The sequence below is a fragment of the Phodopus roborovskii genome, unplaced genomic scaffold, assembly GCF_943737965.1.
Source record: "Phodopus roborovskii unplaced genomic scaffold, PHOROB, whole genome shotgun sequence".
Classification (NCBI taxonomy): Eukaryota; Metazoa; Chordata; class Mammalia; order Rodentia; family Cricetidae; genus Phodopus; species Phodopus roborovskii.
In genome coordinates, this window is record NW_026126407.1 from 6871593 (window position 1) to 6896068 (window position 24476).

Genomic DNA, 24476 nt, shown 5'->3' on the forward strand with positions numbered 1-24476 from the left:
ATAACTCCAATGGGTGACCATTTCCACGAGTGTCTGTAAGCATGTTTGTGTGTTTGCAATGCCCCGCACACCTGCACATGTCCCTCAAGAGTGGACGCGCCCCCTCCCACCCCCGCAACCACAGGTTGGCACACAGAAAGAATGCCACGCGGGTCCCGGCCTACGAGTGTGAGGGAAGAAGGCTGTGAGTGGCCCTGCGCGTCTCCCGCGTGTGTGTGCGCGCCGTGTGAGCGCGAGTGAGCGGTTGCTCTCCTGGCTGGCTCGCTCCCTCGCTCTCTGTGCCCGCCAGCCCGCTCGCCCGCGCGCGCAGCCCGCACACTCACCGCTTGGTTGCTGCCGGGTGACGCGGGCTGGGCCCGCCCCCTGCTGCCAGCCCCACACTCACTCTCACCAGCCGCCACCAAGCAGGCAGCAACCGCGTCAGGGCCGTCCGGGGGCCACTCTGGCGATGCCCGCAGCCCCCGTTGAGCCCCGCGGAACCCGCTGAGTTGCCCCCGGGCCAGGGTCACACCGGGCCGGGCCGGGCCGCGCGCGGCGGCGCTGCCTGCATGACCCTCCGGCGGCGCGGGGAGAAGGCGACCATCAGCATACAGGAGCATATGGCCATCGACGTGTGCCCCGGGCCCATCCGACCCATCAAACAGATCTCCGATTACTTCCCCCGCTTCCCGCGGGGCCTGCCCCCCACCGCTGCACCCCGCGCCCCCGCGCCCCCGGACGCCTCCGCGCGCCCACCCGCAGCCAGCGCCGGCCCCCGCAGCCCCTCCGACGGCGGCCGCGACGACGATGAGGATGTGGACCAGCTCTTCGGAGCCTACGGTGCCAGCCCGACCCCCAGCCCCGGCCCTGGCCCCAGCCCCTCGAGACCGCCCGCCAAGCCCCCTGAGGATGAGCCGGACGCCGACGGCTATGAGTCGGACGACTGCAGTAAGTTTCCCAGTCTCCTGCCGCGCGCCCCCTCCCCGCGCTGGGTCCCCGTAGGGCATGCGCCACGGCTGCCCAGCACACCCGCACGCGAGACCTGGGAAGTTTGGGGGCATCCTCTGGGGGCGCCCCGTTTCCGGGCCTCCGCTCCCCAGAGCGCGCCCCGCACCCCTACTCGGCCCGCGCGCCGGGAGCTCCAGCGCGGGCGGTGGCTTTTTGTTCCCGGGAAGGGCGGAGCTGCGCCCCGGGAAGACACCAGTTGCTGTGGGTCGCGCTGTGGCTCCCGGCCCCAGAGCCCTCTTGCGAGCCTCCCGGAGTGGCTACCGGGCGAGCTGGGGACCTTGTGGCGGCTAGGGCGGGCCCAGCGGCCCGCCGCCCGCCGCAGCTTTGCTCGTGCGCGGGCCGAGGAGCAGGACCGCGGGGCCGCTTGTCCTTTGGAAAAACCTTGGCGGTTCTTCCTCCCGTGTCCACAGACCCCACCGCGGCGCTGGCCCTGGCCGAGGACCTTTCCCCACCTGTTACGCGGCTTCCTCGGAGCAGGAGGGTCCCCAGCCCTCTCCTCCTGGGCTCAGCTCCAGGGAGACAGCCAATACCAGGGTCTCCTGAGCCAGGCCAAGAGCACTCCTGCTGTCTTGTGTGGTCCCTGAGAGTGCTTGGCCCGGTCCACCAAGGACCATCCGGGTAGCCAAGGAGGAAAGAGGTTGCAGCTGGAATCCAATGGAATTACTGAGGAGTGGGGTGGAGGTCGCTCCATGGAAGAGCCCCAGCCCAGCTGTGACTCCAAGCTGATTCACTTAGACCTGAGAGCCAGCCTCAAAACCTAGTCATGGGTGTTATGGCACTGTGTTGTGTGTGTGTGTGGGGGGGTTCCCCACACCAGCTTCCCCAAGGCAAAAGCAGCCCCTCCTCGGTGCAGCACTGGTGGTTTGTGCCTGGCCTGGCAGTTCTCGGGGCCTCTGAGTTAGGGCCTGGTTTCCCCAGCATTAACATGTGTCTCTGAAAGCTGAGGTTGGGAGTTCACAGTGCCAGCCTGGGAACAGACTCCTTTCACTCCAGGAAGCCCATCAACAGAAGTAGATCAAGCCTGGGCTGCAAACACTGCCTGAACCCCCAAACATAGAGGCTGGGGACCCTCACCCTCTGCTATTCTGCAGACTTCAGAAAGCTGGGAGGGCATAATTTATTAAAGTCTGCAGAACTGTGCCCTGGATGTACTCCCTTGCCCAGTTCCTGGAACTCTGTGTGATAGCCCCCTGGCTGACTGGCCTCTGGGGAGGTTCTAACTAGGACCTCAGTCAGCCCCCTGGGGGATCCAGGACCATCCTGGGAAGACGGATAGGAAGCAGTTCCCATTTCCAACCTGAGACGCCTGCAGCCAGGGAGTGAGCAGATGGGTGAAGCTTGTGCTTGTGCTGCGAGCCACACTCCAGGTGCCATAGAGGCCCAGGGGATAACATAGCCAAGAGGGGAGAAACCTAGTCATTTTGGCTATCTTGGAATCTACCAGAAAGAATAAAACAGGCCAGAAGCCCCATCTCCTGTTAGTCAACTCCACAGTGTTTTCACAATACTGTTTCAGCTGGGAGTGGTGCATTGGAACCCTGCTGAGTGTGTGGGCTCAGCCACAGGTGTCCTCGCTGGGGACAGGCTCACATAAGCTGGGTCCTAGATACAGCTTTCTCAGCTGATCCTGGGGACCGGCCACACCCAGACCTCTGACACACTTAAAGCATGCAAAGGAGGCCTGGAGGTTGCAGTGCTAAGGAAGTGGGTATGGGGTTGAGGCAGGAGGCTTGCATCTCAAGCTAAGAGCGTGAGAATTGTAGCTCTTGGTGAGGAAACACTGAGTAAGACCACCGTGTACCTGGTACCCAAGGCTGTGCACCCTTTGAGCTCTGACAACCAGATCCCTTAGAATAAGCCTAAGTGATTCAAGCCAGATGGTTCATTATGGCTTTAGCCAGGGTTATGCTATTTACTGCTCTAATTATTGGATTATCTGTTCGGACAGAAAGAAATGAGGGCGGTTGCTCTGTTGTCCAAGCAGAGGATTAAAACTGCCTGTTTACTTAGCCCTGTTCTCCTCTTTAAAAACCCTTCCTTTGCTGGTTACCTCAAAGCGTTTGAGCATGAATACACACACACACACACACACACACACACACACACACACACACACACACACACCAGCCTTCATTCCCTGCTGAGCTTAGAAAGCCAGTTTAGAGATGGCACCACTCTAGGCCTCTGCTCACGATGTCCCAAGCTACCTGCTTCCCATCTGAAGAGGGAACCCAGACCCCAAAGCTGCAGTGACTAAGAGGCTTTGGGTTTCAAGTACCATGAAATCAATTCAGAGAAGCTCTGCCCAGCAGTGCAGCAAAGGTCCTGCTGCAGACACTGAACAGCCCTCAGCAGCCCTAGTGACAAGGCGTCTGTCAGTCCTTCCACTCACTCAAACAGCTCTTTCCTCTTAGACTGAAAATCAGGGCAGATTCCCTATTCCCAAGGGCATATGGGTGAGGAACGTCAGATGTAAAACATGGTCACGGTGATATTCTTACTCTCCATCAGTTGAACAGGACCCTCATGATCCAAGGTGGCTGCTGTGAGTCCAGGCATCACATATAGCAATAAGGTCCTAGATTTGATTAAAAAAAAAATTTCTACTGTCATGTCTAGGATCCAGAAAAATCTCTCCTAGAAGTCCCCAGGAGACCTGTCCTTTTGTCTTATTGGCTAGAATTGCATCACGTGTCTGTGTTCCCAATTGACTCACTCAGCTAGGTCAGGATGGGTACCCACAGAGGTCTGGAGCAAGAGTGAAGTGGGGAACTATTGTTGGGTCTGCCGGGAAGGTTCTCCTGGGCATGGGCAGACCCAACAATAGTTACTGATTTATGTGGCCTCTTCCTTCACCCAGAACCTGTGGGCCTCAGTGGTGTTCTGGCCAGATGTCCATCATATTCTTTCACATTCAACAGTGCAATACCAATTGTGTGTCAGGCACCATATGGGGATCACAGAGGCCATGCATGAGCTGGACCACACACAGCCTCTGGTCTTGGGATGTTCACAGAAACCCAGCAAGAGGATCAGCAGTGAGGGATAGGGAGGCAAACATCCACAGAGGCTCTGAAGCTGGGGGAAGGGGAAAGAAGGCTAGCAGAGGGAAAGGGGGGTATTGGGGGAGCAACAAATGAACCAATGTGTAAAAAATGCAGACAAGGGAAGAGTGGTGAGGTCGAGTGAGTGTAAAGAAAAACTTACATGCCAAACCAAGGAGGTCAGATTTTGTCTTGGATGCAATGGACTTTTGAATGGCTTGAAGCAAGGGAATAGAGATGCCTGAAGTCTGAGCTCTGTCTCTAGGCTCTGTGAAATAGGCATGTATCACTTAGTCCTCTGCATCCTCCCGCATGGTGCCGACCAAGTGCAGTGCCTTTTCATCCCCTATGAAGTGCTTTCAAATCAGGCTCGATAGTTTTCTATGATTTCTTACCAATTAAAAGGCATTTTCTTGTATTTCTAATTGCACATGTGTGATGTGAATGGGTGCATGTTGCCACAGCACACACACAGAGGTCAGAGGACAACTTTGGGGAGCTGGGTCTTCTGCTTTTATGTGTATCTCGGGGATTGAGCTCAGGTCATCAGGCTTGCAAAAGCAAGCACCTTTACTCACTGAGCCATCCCACTGGCTCCAGGGAAACTATTTTAGAGGCTGATGTTTTTTTTCCCAACTGCAAAGCAAAAGGGACTGATTTCTGATTCCCAGGGGTGAATGGGCCAAGTGAGTTCAAGTGCAGACCAAGGCCATGGCCAGCTGCCTGTCTGCACAGGCCCTGCTGGGGAACACTCAGCCTCAGAGGAAGCAACAGGGGCCTGAGCTTGATTCTCTCTGAATTAGCCCCATTAAAGCACTATAATTATCAGCAAGCCGGTGACAAATCTCAGAGGCCCATTAGTGACCAACCTTCATTATTTTTCCAAAGATGTAAACTTTCATCAACACACGTGATCTGAGTGGCTCTGAGGGCAGGGCCCTCAGGATCCTGGGGCTCATAGAAAGGCACTCTCTCTTGTCCTTTGAGCCCTGCTAGTGCCTTCACTGTCACCCTCCTCAGGCCCTTCAGATTAGCAGTGAGTCCCTGCCCCATTGCTGAGGCAAGAACCCAGGGCCCTGTTCATGTGAGGTAAGGGCTATACTGCTGAGCCCTGCCCCCAGCCCCTTCCTTTTGCCCCCATAGCTAAAGCTTCAGGACTTAAATTACACAGAATGGTGGAAAACTTTCAGGAAGCCATTGGGCTTTTAAGGCAGACTCCCTAGTTTTGCTGGACTACCCACACATGGCCACCTCCCATCTCTAAGCCTCATCTCTTCAAAAGGAAAGGGTGAATTTTGGGTCATGTGTTCCCAAAGACAGCTCCTCCACTCATGCAGTTTCTCAAAATGATGACCGGGCTTCTAATGACAAGATAGAATTTCTTTTAGGACTTCAGTGGCATTAGACATTTATCAGTCCCTTCCTGGTCACATACTGGGTGCACTGTTCCTTCTCTGGTGGTGGTAACAGATGTTAGTGTCCAAAGAGGGCACATTCCCTGGGGTTTGGATACAGGCAGACATCACAGAGTGTGTGCTGTAGCATGGGGTATCATACCAAATCCTTCCTGCTAAGCAGTGACTGGACAGCAAAGCCATTTGAGTGGCTCCAGCATGAGCACTGACCATCTGCTGCTTGCTGGTCCCCTAGGTGCCTGAGGCAGTGTCCTCATGGTGAGATCATCAGGGAGCAGGTAGCCTGAACTGGACATCATGCAAACTGACTATCATGTGAAGCCATCAGCTCTGCAGAATGATGTTGCAGAAGCCCAGCGAGGTGACTGCAGTAAAGCAATGGTGCTTTGCAGCATCCCTACCCTCAGGATACTCACCTGCAACATCCTCACCCTCAGCCATCTTCATCCATGGTATCCTCACCCGCAGTATCCACACCCTCAGCATCTTCTCCTGAAGCATCTCATCCACAGTATCCTCTCCTGAAGCATCCTCACCCTCAAGAGACTCACCAGCAGCTTCCTCACCCTCAGTATCTTCACTCACAACATCTTTTCCACTGCATCCCAACCCTCAGCATCCTCAGTTCTGGTATCCTCATCTGTAGCATCCTCACCCACAGCATCCTCACTTGATCACCTGTTGGGAGAGAGGATGCTGCAGCAAAGGGGCCCAGTGTGGTCATCGCTAATGCATGCATTTTCTATTAGGGGAAGATACTTGCAACTCACTCCAGACTTAGGACCTCTTAGTCTGAACACAGTTCTAATTGTCTGGTTTACAAAAGAAAGAGATGTCTGTGCTACCAAAGGTAGGAGTAAAGGAAAGAGGCAGGAAAGTGAGGTTGCACCTAGGAGCCCTAGTGGAGCAATCACCTCACATCCTCTGTCTGGCCGTGACTGTGACCCACAGCAGAATCCTTGTAGTCAGAGCAATGACTCCACTTACGCAGAAAAGCGCAGAAAAGCGCAAGGGACCGCTTCTATACCGTGTTCCCAAAGGTAGGGAGCAGGTGATCCAGTTGAGGGCAGTCCCTTCCAGAAAATCCTTAGAGGGGCAAACTCAGACCTCTAAAAGTGTCATCAGAGTGTATCTGCTGTTCCTATAACCACCTGAAAGGCCCCACATGCCAAGAGGTAGTTATAGCTGTCTCCAGGTTGCAGATGAGGAAACTGAGGAAAGCTCTCTGAAGTCACACAGCAAGGACATGCTGAGCTGGGATTTGAACCTGTAGAGTTCACACTCACAACTGCACCATAGAAAGACAAGAACATCACCTTGTTGGGATGTAGGGAACCTGACACAGTTCCACATGTCTCTCAGAACAAAGAGAATAGCCCTTGATGTACCCACTTCCCTCCAGACACAAAGGCTATCATGATGTGGCCTGCCTTTGGTAGTAAAGGCAGGCATAGTTCAGATGCATGTTCACTTAGAATCCATCCAAGATCTGGTGCAGCATCCTGATGGGGACAAAGTCTCAGCCCAGCTCTTCCTTCATCCCAGCATCACTTCAGCCATCAACCCCCATCTGCCAGATACCTATGGTTATGATGTCCCCTCCAAGTCCCTATACTGCTGGCCAACTACTATCTGTCTGGGGTGCGGCATCACTTCCTCCAAGAAGCCTCCCCCACTGGCCCAATGAACACTGGGGCTCGGAGTCTCTTTTGAAGCTCTCATGGCTTTTGGCTCACCAGACAATATTGTGCCATGTTGAGCAGTTGAGAGCAAATCAGAGATTTGGAGCTATCTATCTAAGCATGCATATCTTGCTGTCTGGGGACTTCAAAGATTTCTCTCACTCAGACCCTGGCTTGGCTCTCTTGCTGGGAACCCTCGGGACATAGAAGGCCACAGCTGTAGCAAGTGACTGTTCCTAAGGTGGCAGCTGAACCCAATTACTGCTGCATTCTCTGCCTGGCCCTTGGGACTTACTGATGCTCTTGAGAGACTTGGGGGCAGCAGCATGAGGACCCGGCTGGCTTGTCACACTTAGGTCCTCAGGGCTGGGGAGACCAGGGAGCTGTGGTGTCAGTTGTTACCTGGGGCTCAATCAACAGTCAGCCACTCAGGCTGGTCAGGCCCTGCAGCCTCTTGGAGAAGCCTCTGCCTTCTCATGCCACTGTGTGTGGTTGCTTATGTGGGGGACCCAAGCCATCTGGTTCACAATAGCACCACCATGGGACAGGACAGACAGTGCAAAGTCGGGATTGAGAGCGCCTTTCTGAGCCACCTACCTGGTTGTGATCATGGGGCTTAGGTGGATCCACCCGGAATCCCTGAACCTCTTCATCTAACAGTGGCAGGGTGTTGTCCCTCTGAGGGTTTAGTGTTTCATTTGGGAGAGATAGATAAAGAGGTTGGCATATTGTAGCTGCTCTGTTGTCACAACCATTGAGCTGGATACAGTAACATTCTTTATTTGTTAACTTTCCTTGCTGGGAATTGAACCCAGAGCCTCTACTACTAAGCTAGATTTCCCCGGCCCAAAAGTTAGTGAGTGGCACACCCTACACCTTCACCTGTTACCTGGAAAGAACAGTTATGCTGGTAACACATGCAGACTTTCACTGTCTTTGGTAGAACTTGAAGTGCTTGTTTTATTTTGCAATGTCTAGGCCAGTGATCTACCCCTGAACCACACTCCTGTCTGCATCTTTGCTTTATCCCTGAGACGTGTGGATTGGCCTACTGAGGGTCAACTTGAACCTGTGCCTCTACAGATTCAACTGCCAATGGTTCTCAGTGCCATGGATTTGTCTGCTTCCTTAAACTCCACACGGAAGTCATCTGTGTAATTTAAAATGGCGTTAGTGCCATCTCTGTGTGGTTCCAATAAGCCTTGCTATAACCGTATTTTTCTTGCTTTAACTAATTCCAGCCATTTAGAATCAAAAATGATTTTGCCTTTTAGTTTGTGCAGCAGCCTGAAGACAGACGCTGGAGACAGCTGGTGTCCGTGGGGCCAGAGACTGTCGTGTTGGGGTTTGTGTCAGGGAGTGTCACCTGTGTGCCACGTGAGCGCGCTGGGAAACCAGCGCCTCCACAGACTCATGTTCACCCCTTCTTTTTTTAATTGTGTATTTGCTTATATTTATTTTATTCATGTGGTTATTATGTCTGCGTGTACGTCTGTGCATCAGTGTGACCCTGGTGCACACGGAAGACGGAAGTGAGAGTCGGGCCCTGGAACTGGAGTTCTGTATGGCTGTGAGCCACTGCGTGGCTGCTGGGAAAAGACCCTGGACCCTCTGGAAGAACACCCAGTGCTCTTAGCCATTGAGCTGCCTCTCACGCCCTCATGTTCACATATTCTGAGGACTGTGATAGACATATTTACCTTATGGTTCTTCTTCCAAATAAATTGTATTTATTTATATGTTTATTTTTGAGACAGGATCTCACTTTGTAGCTCTGGCTAACCTGAAAGTTGGCTTCAAATTCAAAGGGATCTACCCTCCTCTGCCTCCCAAGTGTTGGGACTAAAAGCAGACACCACCAAATAAATCTTTTAATCTTGAAAAACAGTGTGACTGTTGGGCCAGCGAGATGATTCGGCTGCCTACTCCGATGACCTAAGTTAAAGCTCCATACCCCACACGGTGGAAGAAAAAAACTGACTCTTGCAAGTTGTCCTCTGGCCCCCACATGCATACCCTGGCATGTGTATGTGCACACACATGCACAAATAAACACACATAAAGTAATAATAGTGAAGCTATTGAAGCCACAAAGGGGAGGTGTTGCCCCTCCCCTCCAGCTGGTGTCTGACTCACATCTCCTTCTCCCATAGCTGCCCTGGGTACGCTGGACTTCAGTCTGCTCTATGACCAGGAGAACAACGCACTGCACTGCACCATCAGCAAGGCCAAGGTAGGCCCTGCACCAGCCTAGCTCCAGCCTTGGGAAGGGGGCAGAGTCCCGTCTATCCTTGCTGTTCAAGTTTCCTGGTGTCCTTGCTATGTGGGATAAGCAGCCCACTTCCCAGACTGACCCTGTCCAGTAAAGCATTTGGGGAAAGGAGTTTCAGAAAGGACAGGGTAGGAATTGCAGAGAGCCAGGCAGCTTTTAGAGCCTGGGAGGGGTCACTGAAGAAGGGGGAAGGTAGAGGGCCTATCTTGCAGTGGGAGGGATGGGATTGATTGGATACTACCATCTCTGGATCCCCCCCCCACACTCCAAAGTTCCAGCCCGTAGGCTCCCTGAAGCCACTAAGCAGCTACAATGCCGAAAGCACAGGTGCCTCTGAAGGAAGCTAGGCTCCAGGCAGGGTGGGAGCCATTGGGCCTGAGCATCAGAGCCTTGCTGAGTGAGGGGAGTCATGGACATCTGCAGACCCAGTGTGACCTGGTCAGGTCCTATCCCCTACTCTCCTCTGTGGATCTGCTCTTGAACCTGTGTCTGTTCATTCCATGTTCTCAACCTCATTGTTCCCTTCACTCTGCTCCCTCTGGGAGGAAGGTGCCAAAGTTGATGTTTTCCAGAAAGGTAAGGGTCCATGTGGCCAGTAGAGACCCTAGTAGGGCTGTGGAGGGGCCTGAGCCAGCCCAGCACACATGGAGTAGTTTCCAAATGCTGCCAGGCCTAGACCTCACCCAGCATCCCTGACCTGCAGCATCTTTCTGTGCTTCTTTCCAACCCACCCAACCACGGAGGGGCTGCCCTTGGCTCTGTGCCTGCCTAGAGGGACAACCCACACCATACCCCTACTCAGCCCGGGTCACTCATGTGGACAGGCATGGGCAAGGGTGGGAACTGTCTACACTGGGCTTGCAGACCAGGTTGGGAACTTGAAGGCCCAGTCACCAGTCACTTGACCCTATGTCTCTGCCCACTCCACTGGCACCTTTAGGCTGTGATAGCCTAGACAACAGAGAGGACCTCCTGGTGACTCTAGCCTGGAAAGGTGAGACAGGCTGCAGGCCCAGGCAGAGTGCCTCCCCCTCCCCTTGCTTTAGCAGAGCTTGTCCTTGCTTGGGGACCAACGTCAAACCACTCTAGTGGAGCTCAGCTTTTCCTCCCCACCTCAAATCCTGGGGTTGCTGCTACTTTCTCCCTGCTCCAGGTGTGTGTGTGTGTGTGTGTGTGCGTGCGTGCCTGCCTGCCTGCCTGCCTGCCTGCCTGTCTGTCTGTGTGCGCAGATTTACATGGGTACTGGTGTATGCAGAGGTGGGGACCAGAGTCCTCTGAACCATGGCTGGCCCTGTTCTTCTCTGTAAATGTCTACAAAAAAAGGGGGGACAGGCCTGGGAAATACTGGGGCCCGAAAGGGGATCCATACAGTGTAAGCTGAAGCGGGGCTCACACACAGAGCCTCTTGGCGCTTCTATGGAATATGGACTCCCAAGCTTCACCCTTACTTGGTGTCTTAACTAATTTTCTGTTGCTCTGATAAAACACTGACCAAAAGCAACCTGGGAAGGGAAAGGTTTATTTCACCTTCCTGCTTGTAGTTTATCATCCAGAGAAGCTGGAGCAGGTACCCGGCCGCAGGAGCTGACGCACAGGCTATGGAGGGGTACTGCTAACTGGCTTGCTCAGCCTGCTTGCTGTTTTTTTTTTTTTTTTTTTTTGTCTTTTGAGATAGAGTTTCTCTATGTAGCATTGTAGACCAGCCTGGCCTTGAACTCACAGAGATCCACCTGCCCCTGCCTTCCTAGTGCTGTGACTAAAAGCATGTGCCACCACTGCCTAGCAGCAGTGTTACTTCTTAATTGTGATAACATATCAGACATGTGAAACTTAGCAGCGGAATGCTGAGGCCACTCAAATGGCTGTGTTACATCACCACTGTCCACCCCACAGCCTTTTCAGGTTGCCAAACTGAAACTCCTTGCCCATAGAGCAGCTGCCTGTGTCCCCTCGCCTCTCCTTGCCTGGCCCAAGCTGCCCCTCCTCACCGTCTCCAGGGACCTTGTAGATATAAAGTCATGCAGTTTCTGTCCCTGTGCACCAGGCCATCTCACTAGCTGGTGTCTGTCCCTCTTCTTCAGGCTGAGCACTGAGAGCCTCAGCTTTGACTATCCAGAAGGTTCTAGTCCCAAATGCCTAAAGAACAGTAACCCCTGGACAGTGCAGAGACGACAGGAACTTGGTTTGAAGGGAGTCTGTTGTACTTCCTGAACCCAGTGCTAGTAGGACCATCCCATACAGCCCCTCCTTGCCCCTCTCTGAGACAGTAGCATCTGTTTTTATCTCTTGCAAACACAATAAGCTGACGGGCTCTTTCCTACCTCTGGCTGAACTCAGCCTCCTGCCCTCTCTCCTGGATTCAGTCAGCTCCTGGGAGACCTTGCCATGCTGCAGGGCAGACCCCAGGCTCAAGGCCAGTAAGGATGCTTGAGCTAGGGAGTGCCCAGTGGCTGCATCTATCCACAGGTGGACCTAGGGCACTCACCTCCAAGCAGTGCCCAGCAAAACACAAAGAGCCACAGCCTTTGGAATAGCCACTCAGCCTCTGGCTGAGCCCACCAGCCCTTGCTTCTAGTCCAGTGTGTGGCCCTCTGGTATGTTCAAGGACCTGCCAGGTAGAAGGGTGTGGATGTAACAGCAAGGACCAAAGGGCAGAGTGGGCATCATTGCCCTCCTAGCATGGCAGCTGCCCCCTGTCATAGCCAGCCCTTATGGGTACCCCAGGGCCTTAGAAATGAATCTCACAATATCTCTGGCTAATCTCCTGGGTCAAAGGGAAAAGAAAACAGTGGAAACATTGTAAACATGGCAGTTATGCAGGAACTGTAGAAATAAAACAGGAGCCCTCGACTATCCCCACTCAGGCTGGGTCACCAGATTCCCCCAGGACACATGCTTCTTGCTCCATGGGGTGAGGAGCTAGCAGGGGAAAGCTAGCTGGGTGTGAAAGGCCACCCTGACCAAAGCACATCACTGCCTCCAGGTCAAGCCCCAGTAGGTCTGGGCCTGGCTTAAAACCTACCCTTACCCCAGGTACTTCTCTGATGGGGGGTTGGGGAGGGAAGTTGCAGCCCTAACCCTGCATCTGCATTCCTCCTTGCTCTGTTGCACACAGACTGCATTGGTTAACTCTTTGCCTGTGATAAAGCTGAGACAGTGAAGTGTCTGGTGCACAAACTAGGAAGTGCATGGGCTATGCCAACTCCCAAACCTGGGCCTGGGGCCACAGCACAACAGAAACAATGGGTGGCCCCACCTGGAAGCTCCTCCAGGCCCATAGAACTCCTCGTGGGAGAAAGGTCTAGGGCACCTGGCCAGAAGCGGAGCCATCCCTGGCTAACCCATCTGGAATGTAGGCCATGTACACCTCTGCTGCCTCCCCAGCCCCTGTGGGCCTTCACCACTGAAAAGAGCAAACACAATTCCCAGGTTAGCTGAGGCCCTTATGGGTCCCCCTCCCCTGAGTTGTACAGTCCTGGGCTGGCAACTGAAATCGTTAGCAAGGGTTGCCATCTTGTGGAAGGACCCTCCATGGCAGGCAGCCTGTGACTTCCAGGGACGTGAACTAGCAAATGCAGAGGGAAATGGCAGTCTCACCTGGCCTCCCAGACTTGGAGCAAAGTGCTCTCCCAGCTGCTACAAGGAGCATGAAGATGAGTATATAGCCAAATCATAAAAGGAAGACACGACAAGAGGGTGGTGTCCAGAAAGTGGGAAGAGACCAGCCTCCCCAAGTTTAGAGTGAGGTGTGTTCTCTGGGTTCAGTTGTCAAGAAGGTAGAAAGTGAAAGGGCCTGGGCACGAAGTGTGGGGGAGGGAAGCTCACTGCAGCTCTGCTTGGTCCCTGAGAACCTCCCATCTTCAGGGAGATTGGAGACTCAGGCCGGAGGCCCCGTCAGCAGACCCTTTGTGTCCTTGCTCTCATCTCTTCTGGTCTCTGCTCAGGGCCTGAAGCCGATGGACCACAATGGACTGGCTGATCCCTACGTCAAACTACACCTGCTGCCTGGAGCCAGCAAGGTGAGGATTTCTGCCCCAAACATGACACTGACTTGGCACTCATGGCCTCCCTGGGACCTCATGAGTCCATTACCTATCTGCTACATGGGCCCCACAGAATGTCCAGGTTACATTTCATATGAAGCCAGTTTGGGGGGGGGGAATCTCTATGGGGTCAGGTGTAATTGTGCACACCTGTAATTACAACACTCGGGAGGCAGAGGCAGTCAGATGCCCGTGAGTCAGACTGTTCTACATACATAGTGAAATCCAGGCCAGCCAGGGGTACATAACATCTGCCTAAAAAGGAAATACTGTTAAACAGGTTTCTTGGTGGCAGGATCTGTCAGAGACTTCTATGTACTGATGGGCCATTCTGTAGCTTCATAAAGGGGACTGAGTGGGTAGCATTAGTCTGGTTTATTTGATCATAGAACCCTTCCTGCTCCCCTACCAGGAGGCCCAGCAAGCAGATGGAAATGCACAGGCAATATTCCACCCACAAGGTTTCCACTAGGAAAGCATGGATCCCAGGCAGAATGAACAGCCTGAGTAAAGGGGACATCTGGTGATCCAGGAAAGTGGTCCAGTTGTACCACTGGCTTTGGGACATGATCAGTCTTGATATCGAACTCTTCTTATAATGGGGGGCAACTTTGGTTAAGCTGACTCCTATTAAGTTGGATACTTCAGCTTCCAAATGGGAATGAGGCAACTTCCCATCCCATGTAGAACCACCCCATAGCCATCACCTCTGTGGCAACCAGGGCCTGGGGTCAGGATGCTCCTCACATTAGCTTTCTGTGGTTGCCTCAACAAATTCAGCTTAGCCATTTAAACACACCATCACCTCCCTGTTCCATTAAGACTGGTTGCACTGGCTGGACCAGAAGTCAAGATGCCAGCCTGTCCATTCTGGGGACAGTCATTTTCTTTCCTTTTTAAGCTAGAGGCTTCCTGCTTCTCCAGCTGAGCCCCTGACCTGCCTGAAGTTGGCTGAGCTCCCAGCTGTGCTGGTCCTGTCTCTCTTGGCTGTCTTTTGTTGCCAAAGACTTCTGCTACTCTAGGGCCACTCACATGCCTCCAATAAGCTTGCTGTTTTTCTATTAGCTAATTAACACTGCCAGTTTCACTTTCTCCACTGGCTCAGATAGTGTCTCCATGGTAGAGGGAGCAGGCTGGCGAGCTTTTCAGCCACACTCATTCAGGACCAATAAGATAACTCTCTTTTTCTAGGCAAATAAGCTCAGAACAAAAACTCTGAGGAACACTCTGAACCCCACATGGAACGAGACCCTCACTTATTACGGGATCACAGACGAGGACATGATCCGAAAGACCCTGAGGTGGGTGAGGGCCCCCGTGCCTACACCCCACCCGGGGACACCCTACCACTTATGAATTCCCACTGACTGTGGAAGCCAATCGCCCCCAGGATCTCCGTGTGTGATGAGGACAAGTTCCGCCACAATGAGTTCATCGGTGAGACTCGAGTGCCCCTGAAGAAGCTAAAGCCCAACCATACCAAGACGTTCAGCATCTGCCTGGAGAAACAGCTGCCGGTGAGTGGAGAAAGGTTCGGGCGCCCCAGCCAAATGAGTTTACTGAGCATATACTATGTGCTGATGCTGTGTTCTAGGCACCATTGCAGTGACATAAAAGGGACTTCCTGCCTGTTGATGGTACAGGAGCAGAGCTAATTTGTGGAGCAAACAGCACAGTAGAGGGGGCAAGCCTGGGGGGGGGGTCACAGAAGTGGCAGGGAATCATTTCACCTTCCATAGAGGTTGCTAAGCCAAGGTAACAATTCCAATAGTGCTGGGGTTAAGTCTAAGACCTTGTATGTGTAAGCACTCTTCCACACTGAGTTATATCCTCAGCCCTTTTAAGTTTTACTTTTACAAATTGCGCACAGTGAATAGGCCTGTCATCAACACGGTGTGTCTTCCTCAATTGCTCTCCATCTCATTCTTCAAGCAGGGTCTCCCACTAACTGGCCTCCCCAGTGATAGGGTTACAGATTTGTTCCATCATGCAGAGCTTTCCAGTGATGCTGGGGATCCAAACTTACACTTGACTGACTGAGCCATCTCCCCACCCATTTTTAATTTTCATAGGAAAGAATCTTGGTAAGTTCCCCAGACTGGCCTTGAACTTGCTCTGTAGCAGTGAACTTCTGATCCTCCTGTCTCAGCTTTCCCAGTAACTAAGAGTACAGGCTTATGTCACAAGGCAGGGCATGATGGTGGCTTAACAGGCTCCCTGTCTGCTGGGCTCAGAAGAGCCAGAAGCAGAGAGAGAAGGAAGGTGAATGCTGGAGCTAAGAACCAGATAGGAATGGGGGCAGGATGGGGACAAAGGCCCCCTGCAGGGCAGCTCCAGGTCTGGGGCCTGGGTGTACAGATGGAAGAGGGAGCCATTTACTAGGTGCAACTCAATTGGAACATGTTAGGTGAGTGCCATGGGATTCCCAGAGGAGACAGTGCATAATTCTTTCCTAGACATTGTAATTGTTCGGCATGATGTCAGCACAAATTTGGCCCCAATTACCTTCAGCAGCTGAGCCCTCCCGGAGTCTTGGTGTCTGCTTTTCTCCAACCCCTCCTGTGCCCACCTGCTCTCCACACCCCTCCTTTATCTGGCTTATAGGGGCTGAGGGGCAGAGTCTAGGGGAGCCCCAGTGATCAGGGCCAAGAGATAGGCTAAGCGCTCCACCACCTAATGCTCAGGACGTGACTGTCTCCGCAAACCCTGAGCCAAGGAAACAGTGAGGAGAAAGCGTAGCTTTACCCCGTACACCAGGCTTGGCAGGGGCTGGAGCCTGGGACATGCACACTCAGCAAGCTAGGCCCAGGCCCAGCCCTAGGACTCCACCCTGTCCCTGAGACACTGCCTCTGTGCCAGCCTTTCTCAGATTGTATTCTCATGGCATTCTCTTCACTCAGCTGCACGTTTGGTGGTAGAATATTTGCTGATATGACGTATGAGTCACTTGCCAGGGCTAACACAAATTTTCCAAATGGCCCGTCCCCCCCAGGAAGGCGCTGCCAGCTCCATGAATTCTGACTTCAGACATAAACTAGACTGGAAGGGCATGGTGGCACACACCTTTAGTCCCAGCACTACAGCGGCACAGGCAAGTGGATCTGAGTTCAAGGCCAGCCTGGTCTACTGAGTGAGTTTCAGGACAGCCAGGGCTACACAGAGAAACCTTGTCTTGAAAAACAAACAAACAAAAACAAAAAAACTCAAGACTTTCTGTGCACATGAATTCATGAATGAGTAGGGAGTGTATATACACATATGCACTCTGTTTAAATGTGTGTACATGTGTGTGAATTTGGATGCATGTGTGTTGTGAGTATTCCTGAGACATACTTCGGCCATTGCTAAGCCTCCCTTGAATTTACTATGTTGCTCATTGGCCAGCTTGAAGATACGTAGTGACCACCGGGGTGACATTTTGGATAACCACTCTGTGCAAGGACACATTTTGGTGGTTTTAGATTTTATATGCTACATTACTTGTTCTAACTAAATACCTGGTTGAGTGGTGGTCAAATGAAACAGTCTAAAGTATGATCATGTCATCTGCCTTTGGAAATATCCCTGCTCATATATACTTCATGTAGAGCCCAGAATCACACACCAGCACTATTGTCTGAGCATTGGGTTGAGAAGGATGACAAAGCTGTATTTGAATTCAGGGTGAGTGCTGGGATCAATTAGTCACAGGCATCCCTTTCTCACCTCACAGGACTCTCATTTCCAGGAAGGTGTGGACCTGGCCACATGGGGACACGGTCAGTCCCAAGCAGAGCACAGCTGTAGGCAAAGGCTGAGCCTATAAAAGAAGAGCCTGGCAGATCCTGAGGAGGGAGCCTCAGGGAACATGGGACTCTAACTGTGCATGTGTGGATGACTTTAGGGCATGATGGGAAATGGAGAAGACTCCAGCTGTCAAGACATGGAGGAGTGGGATGTGGAGGCCTAGAGCTAAAGTCTCACCCTAAGGGAGGGACTGGGCATCTCCCAAGGGGCCCAGCTCAGAAGATAGCAAAGCTCTGTCTTTTAGTCCATTGGCGGTGGGGGGGGCACCCTGCAAAATTTCTGGGAGTGGGTAAACTGATCAAAGACACAGAGGAGGGCACCAGCTCAGAGCTAAAGTCCACAGAGAAGGCTTGAGTGTGACGAAGGCAGAGCAGGCTGGGGGACAGACTCCCTACCCAGGTGGTAAATACATCAGGCCCTGCAGACCAGGCCATCTCTGCCACTCACTTCTACTGCAGGCAAAAACAGCTTCGGGAGAGATGTAAAATGGAGGGGCCAGGCTGTGTTCCAGAAAAATTTTACTTAAGGACATAGAAGTTGCCTGTCTGTCTCTGTTTCCTCCTCTTGCCCACTTCTTCCTTCCCTTCCTTCCTTCCTTCCTTCTTCCCTTCCCTTCCTTCCTTCCTCCCTCCTCCCTCCCTTCCTTCCCTTCCTCCCTAAGCTGGAGATGGACCCAAGGACCTCCCTTGTGCTAGGCAGGTGCTGTATCACTGAGCTGCACTCCCAGGCCCTGGGTTCCATAGATCTCTATGTCCAAGCCTAGCTGGGTATCAGCAAGTAGACACTAGGGGGGTGGACAGCCTCACTGCTTCCAAGAAGGTAGAAGAAGACAAGGACAGCAGAGTAACCACCCTCTCCTACAGGTGGACAAGGCAGAAGACAAGTCCCTGGAGGAGCGAGGACGCATCCTCATCTCACTCAAGTACAGCTCCCAGAAGCAGGGCCTGCTGGTGGGCATTGTACGCTGTGCACACCTGGCCGCTATGGATGCTAATGGCTACTCGGACCCCTATGTGAAAACGTGAGTGTGCACCCAGGCCTGTGCCTGCTCACCAGAAAGAACTAGAGTCCTACATGGCTGGAGCTGAAGCCCAGCAGGACAAGCACAGAGAGGGCTGCCTCAGAGCACTGGAGCTTTGTTCATCAGGGTGTTTTCTTCTGTGTGCCTTTTGTGACTCTAGAGTTAATGGCAACCATCCCATTTCATAGGTAGGGAAACAACCTTGCAGAAGGATCACCCACCGGGAGAATAGTCATCTCTTTTTAGTGACAGGGAACATGGTCACATGTATTCCAGATTGCCTTTGAATTTACTGTGTAGCCAAGAATGACCTTGAACTATAGATCCTGCTGCCCCTACCTCTTGACCACCACAGTTGAAGATGTGAACCACCACACATGAATATGGGTACTAGAGATCAAACCTGGGACCTAGGGATGCAAGGCCACTAGTGATCCAGGCTCACAAGCAAGGAGGAGGAGTCAGGGCCAGTGCCAGGAGACTAGGGGAGCTGGCAAGAGACCTTTGTTCAGTCTTCCTGTGTGTGCACAGCCATGTGTACCCTCCCTACCACTGACAGTACTGGCAGACACTGGCTAGGGTTCGTACCAGTGGTCTGGACCCTGCAAGAGTAGACCTGGCTGGGTTAAGCTGCACTCAGAGATCCAGGAGGCAGGCAGAAGCAGGTGGCCTTTGGGAGAGGAAGGGGACAGGTACCACAGAACCACCTTCAATGCTTGCAGCTCTGCACAAATGGTGTGCCATCTGAGGTCATGGGGACACTCTCCAGAGAGAAGCCTTGGGGAAGAATTTAGCTTGACACATTATGGCTTCCTGTAACTTCAGTTCCAGGGGCTCTGATGCCATCTTCTGGTCTCAGAGAGTACTGGGTATTTACATGGTACACATACATACATGCAGGTGCTCACAGTCATATAAAATGTAAAAATGTAAAAATCTAAAAACACAGCTTTCTTCTGAGCATGTGCAGACTTTTTCTTGTCATTGTTCCCTAAGCAACAGGATAAAAGCATGCAGCATTTCAGTGGCTTAGGTATTACACATGACCTAGTGACAACTCAGAAGTCTACGGCAGGCTGTGGCAGGGCCTGTGCAGATGCCAGCTCATTTAATGTAAGGACTTGGGCATCTACAGTTGTGCCCTGGAGTCCTTCTCCCACAGACGCTGAGGGCCACGGCACTTCCTAAACCATGCAGGGCATTCCTGAGTGGAAACAGGGAGGCGTGGAGCAGCAGGATTAGAAGGTCAGCTGGTTTGTCACCTCTACCTGTCACACTTCATTTCTCTTCAGACAGAAATGAGATGCAGAACCAACATGGCGTGAACGTTCTAAATCATGTTCAGTGTCAATCTGCTGGGTAAACTCCCAAGTCCAGGTGGTGTGAGGGTGACCCAGAATCCGGGGTCTCCTTTTGTGCTGACTTGGGCAGGCACACTGACTGAAGCCCTAGCAGGATGCTTTCACAGCTCCGGGCTCCTCCCTGCCGCTGGGACCTCGTCGGTACTTGTTACCTATCTCTGAGTAATGATGAGCAAAGGCTGGAGGGGGTCAGTACAGGTGAAATTTCTTCCTTTCTTTTCTTTGGGGGTCAGGAATACCCCAGGCAGGCCATGAACCTGTAATCTTCCTGCCTCAGCCTTCCGAGAACTGGAACTCCAGGCGTGCACCACCAAATCCAACCCTCAGTTGGTTGAATCTGAAAGTCTAGGACCAGCGGGTACAGAAAGCCAGCTATTTTGCTCTTAACACATAAGTTTCTTAGCTCCGGGCATCTGTCTGGCCTGTTGCCTGTCTATCCCAGTAGCTTCGCTTCTCTCAGATTTAAATGAAACATCAGATGGATTCTGCAATGAGTGATTTGTCCAAGGTTTATCCACATAAGTGTTTACACTGGAGACTCCATCTTTGATACGGCTGCATAGCTTTCATCATGTATGTAAAGCATGAGTTCGTTGTTCATCAGTTTGTCATTTAAAGGGCATGTAGGTTGTTTCAGTTTTGGATGACTGTGTGTAAAGCTGCCATTAACATATAATTTGTAAGCTGGACAAGGCTGTGCACACATGAAATCCTAACACTTGGGTGGTAGAGGCAAAGGGTAGGGAGTTTTTTGTTGTTTGTTTGTTTGTTTTTTAGACAGGGTTTCCCGTATCGTTTTTGAGTCTGTCCTGGGACTAGCTCTGTAGACCAGGCTGGCCTCAAACTCAAAGATCCACCTGCCTCTGCCTCCTGAGTGCTGGGATTAAAGGCATGTGCCACCAATGCCCGGCTAAAGGGTAGGGAGTTTAAGGCCAGCCTGGGCTACACTGAGTACCAAGGAAACCAGACTATATGACAAGACTAACTATGGCACAAATTACAAACCCAGAAGTGTTTATCATTATACACCTCCATTTCTCTCCCTTACCACCAATCTTAGTTAACATGCACTCTGTAATCTTTGTTTTAACAAGTCAGTATTGTATATCAAACAGAACTCAAATTGAAGCTGGAGGCCCAAGGATCAGGAGTTGAGAGTCATCCTAACCATCCTAGGAGACTAAAAAAATGTTCATGCATGTGGAGGTTAGAGGACAACTTATAAGAGTCCTTTCTCTCCTTCCACTATGTGTGCTCAGCACACATAGTGTGCAGAGATCAGCAGAGTACTCACACTCACACAGGCAAGCTTGGGCAGCAAGTGTGAATCCCCTAGCTACAGACAGGCTTTTCTGTCCCACCAGCCAGCTCCCAAATAACCACACAAAGACTGTTTATTAATTATTAATGTTCAGCCATTAGCTGAGGCTTATTTCAAACTAGCTCTTATCACTTAACCCATTTCTATTTACTTGCTGCCACGTGGCTCACGGCTTGTTACCTCATCTTATGCACGTCCTGCTTCCTCTGTGTCTGGCTGGTTACTCTGCCCTTCTATTTATACATTGTCATTTGTAACAGGGTTTCTCTGGCCTCACAGAGATCTGCCTGTCTCTGCCTCCTGAGTGCTGGGGTTAAAGGCGTGCACCACTGCCCAGCTGACTCTGCCCTTCTTCATCCCATTCTCTCTGTCTGCAAGTCCCGCCTAACCTCTTTCTGCCTAGCTATTGACCATTTAGCTCTTTATTAAACTAATGAGAGCAACACATCTTCACAACATAAAAAAAAAGATTGTTCTATAACACCCAGGCCTCCAGTAAGGATTTTTAAACAATAGCCCTCAGCTTTTCCAAGGCCAACATTTGGCAAAAACCAGGCAAGAGGCTTGACCCTTGTCAGCATGCGTTTGTACATGTTAACCTTCTAGGAAACCAGTCATTTACTGTGTTGAGGTTCCCAATGCCATCCACTGAGCAGAACACACTTAGCAGAGATGAGGCATTTGTCACACAGTTGTCTGTGCAGGGACAGGGTGGGAGATTCTACAAAGAGAGTTCAGAGGCCTCCTGCATCCCCAGCCTATGAAGGACGTCCCTGTCATGGAGAAAGGAGATTGAGCCTGGCTTCCAAGCAGCATTTGTGCCAGCCATGTGACCTTGGGCAAGTCACTCCACCTCTCTGGGTCTATGGTGGATTAAAACTAAGGATAGGACAGGCAGTGGTGGTGCACACCTTTAGTCACAGCTCCTGGAGGCAGAGGCGGGTGGATCTCTGAGTTCAAGGATAGGCTGGTCTACAGAGCAAGATCCAGGACAGCCACAGGTACATTAAGAAACCCTGTCTTGGGTGGGGGGCAGTGGGGGAGCCTAGGGAAGGAAGGGCATCAGCTCTGCCACCTCTGAAGGCAAAACTGCCAAACGAGAACCTTTCAAAGGCTCCAACAAAGGAGTGATGCTTGCTCAGCTCATGGGATATGCTGGAAAACCGAGTCTTACGCCTGAGAAGAGTGGAGTTTATGGTGTGTGAATTCTTAATAAATCTGGGGGGGGTGCATATTTAAGCTCTTGGCTCTTGGTGCTGGAGCTAAGAACAGTTTGTAGAGCATTTGTCTTATATGCATGAGATCTTGGGTTCAGTGTCAAGCGCTGGAATGTCCCCATCCTCCCCATCCCACCTCTCGCTAAAACAAAACAAAAATGACAATTCCTGACCAAGGGACAAACTCTGTTTTACAAAATTGGCTTTCCTGTGGAAGGTGCAAGCTTTGCAAAGATCAGATTTCCAGAGAAAAGATAACACCCTCTTCTGGGGACTAGTTGGTGCTTGAGTAACTAGGCAGCCACCTCAGTGTTGCCCACAGGTGGGCAGACTGGGGACTCCAGGGTTAGGACAAAAGTAGCCAGGAATGCATCTCCAGGGCGGAGCCCCATAGCACTATGCTAGGACTATCTGCAGCCCACAGTTCTCCAAGCCTCTGACTGCCCCCAGTTATCATTCCAGATACCTGAAGCCAGATGTAGACAAGAAATCCAAACATAAGACTGCGGTGAAAAAGAAAACGCTAAACCCGGAGTTCAATGAGGTATGGCCGGGCTGGAGGCGACTGGGCTTCATGGGGGGCTGTGGGGCTCCCCTGGGCTGGGTGGGGTTCTGGAGAGGCCTGGTTTTCAGAGGGGCACTGTAGGAAATGGAAAGTGGTAAGAGAGGGTGAGGAGCAGCTGCTAGAAAAGCCATCAGCCATGGTGGGTAAGACTCCACCAGACTGTTAGGCAATGGGGAAGCTCATGGAGCTAAGGAGCCTTCTAGAAGGTCTTGGTGGAGGAAGGGATGAAAAGAGAATGTTGAGTGACTCCTGGGTTCCCTTCTAGATGACAGGATTGGGAAGGGAGGTGTGGAGAAAATGGGGAGACCTTTTAGGTGGGATGTGAGAATTCCAGGCTCCCCAGCAGGTGTGGCAGGATGGGTTGGAATAGTCAAGAGAAAATCCACAAACCTATTGAAATACCATGGGACATTTTTGCAGTTTGTTTTTGGAACTCATTTGCACAGTTCTCATGCTTGAACTTTGTAGACGGAAAGGTCATGGCACAATGCCTAAAGGGCGGACAGGTCAAGTATATGCCCAGGTCCTCAGAGCAGAGGGTGGCACCCAGACCTGGAGGTCTTCACTGAGTAGAGCACCTCAGGCCTGACTCATGACCAAGGAAGGACTCAAAGGCAGAGGGGACAGCAGGTGCTTGAGAAGCAAGGCCAGCCCCAAAGGACAAGGGGGAAGGATGGCAGAAATTCTTTACTGAACAATTAATTGCAGCCAGGGGTCTCACAGCACCTGGGAGCAGCTTCTGGGACAGAAGGGAAGGTGGATGGGGGCAGGGCCTGGTGAGTCCCCCCACCCCACCCCAATCAAGCAGAAGCAGGCAGACTGGCTAGAGGCATTGCACCCTGACCACTTCTGTCCTTCAGTGCACCACAGACCCCTCTCAGCCACGTGCCTTGGCTCTAACACCCTCTTCTGGCCAGCAGGAGTTCTGTTATGAGATCAAGCATGGAGACCTGGCCAAGAAGAGCCTGGAGGTCACTGTCTGGGATTATGACATTGGAAAATCCAATGATTTCATTGGTAAGGGATACAAGGGAGGTGCTGCTTAGCTGTGTGCCTGTCCTGGGCAGATACGGACCCAAGAGCCACTTGTCCCTAGTGAATGGGACCTCGGACACTCTCCAAAATGTAATCATGTGACAAGACAGGCCCAGACAGGGAAGGAGGCCCTGGAAGGGCTTATGGCAGTTGGTGGGGGACCTAGAGGGATGATGGTCAGCCCCCGGGGCTGGATTCAGAGCCCATGAGACCACAAGTTTCTGGTGGGTGTGACATTGGTGCACAGTCCCTAACATGCGTCATTGCACCCTAGCCCACACTGGTCCCTGGTAGAGGACGAATATGACATCAAGTACTGGGTCAGGTGGGCAGGGTGTGGCTGGAATCCAGAAACTGTCCACCCACAACTGGGCAGGAGGGAGGGCCCAGCTGGGTCACCAAATCCCCGGCTGCCCCTCTGGCCTCTTTCACAGGTGGAGTGGTTCTGGGCATCAATGCCAAGGGCGAGCGCCTGAAGCACTGGTTTGACTGCCTGAAGAACAAGGACAAGAGGATTGAACGTTGGCACACCCTCACCAATGAGCTCCCAGGGGCTGTGCTCAGCGACTGACTGTCCCATCTACTGCCACCCACCCATGCCACCCGGTCCACACAGGCCCTGCCATCAAGGGCTGTGGCCCTCACAATGGGCAAGATCCAGGTTGTCTGCTCGGACATAGCCACTGCAGCCCCTGCTTGGAGGCCACAGAGCACCCAGCCCCCAGTC

General features: G+C 52.3%; 1 protein-coding gene across 1 annotated transcript; it reads left to right on the forward strand.

The window, feature by feature from the left end:
• Positions 1–323: 323 nt before the first annotated feature.
• On the forward strand, positions 324–24367 carry Doc2b (double C2 domain beta). The gene is made up of 9 exons (XM_051179981.1): positions 324–927; positions 9282–9361; positions 13345–13419; positions 14635–14744; positions 14834–14960; positions 18093–18250; positions 22612–22693; positions 23635–23731; positions 24184–24367. Exons 1-9 carry the CDS (start codon positions 549–551, stop codon positions 24318–24320), a joined length of 1245 nt encoding a protein of 414 aa, XP_051035938.1. The 5' UTR covers positions 324–548; the 3' UTR covers positions 24321–24367.
• The last annotated feature ends 109 nt before the right edge of the window (positions 24368–24476 follow it).

Bases quoted from the DNA above. Each gene is read 5' to 3' on its own strand.
- Doc2b (XM_051179981.1), top strand. From the start codon at position 549: ATGACCCTCCGGCGGCGCGGGGAGAAGGCGACCATCAGCATACAGGAG. The intron at 22,694-23,634 runs GTATGGCCGGGC...TCTGGCCAGCAG, and splicing joins TAAACCCGGAGTTCAATGAG to GAGTTCTGTTATGAGATCAA. The intron at 23,732-24,183 runs GTAAGGGATACA...CCTCTTTCACAG, and splicing joins AAAATCCAATGATTTCATTG to GTGGAGTGGTTCTGGGCATC.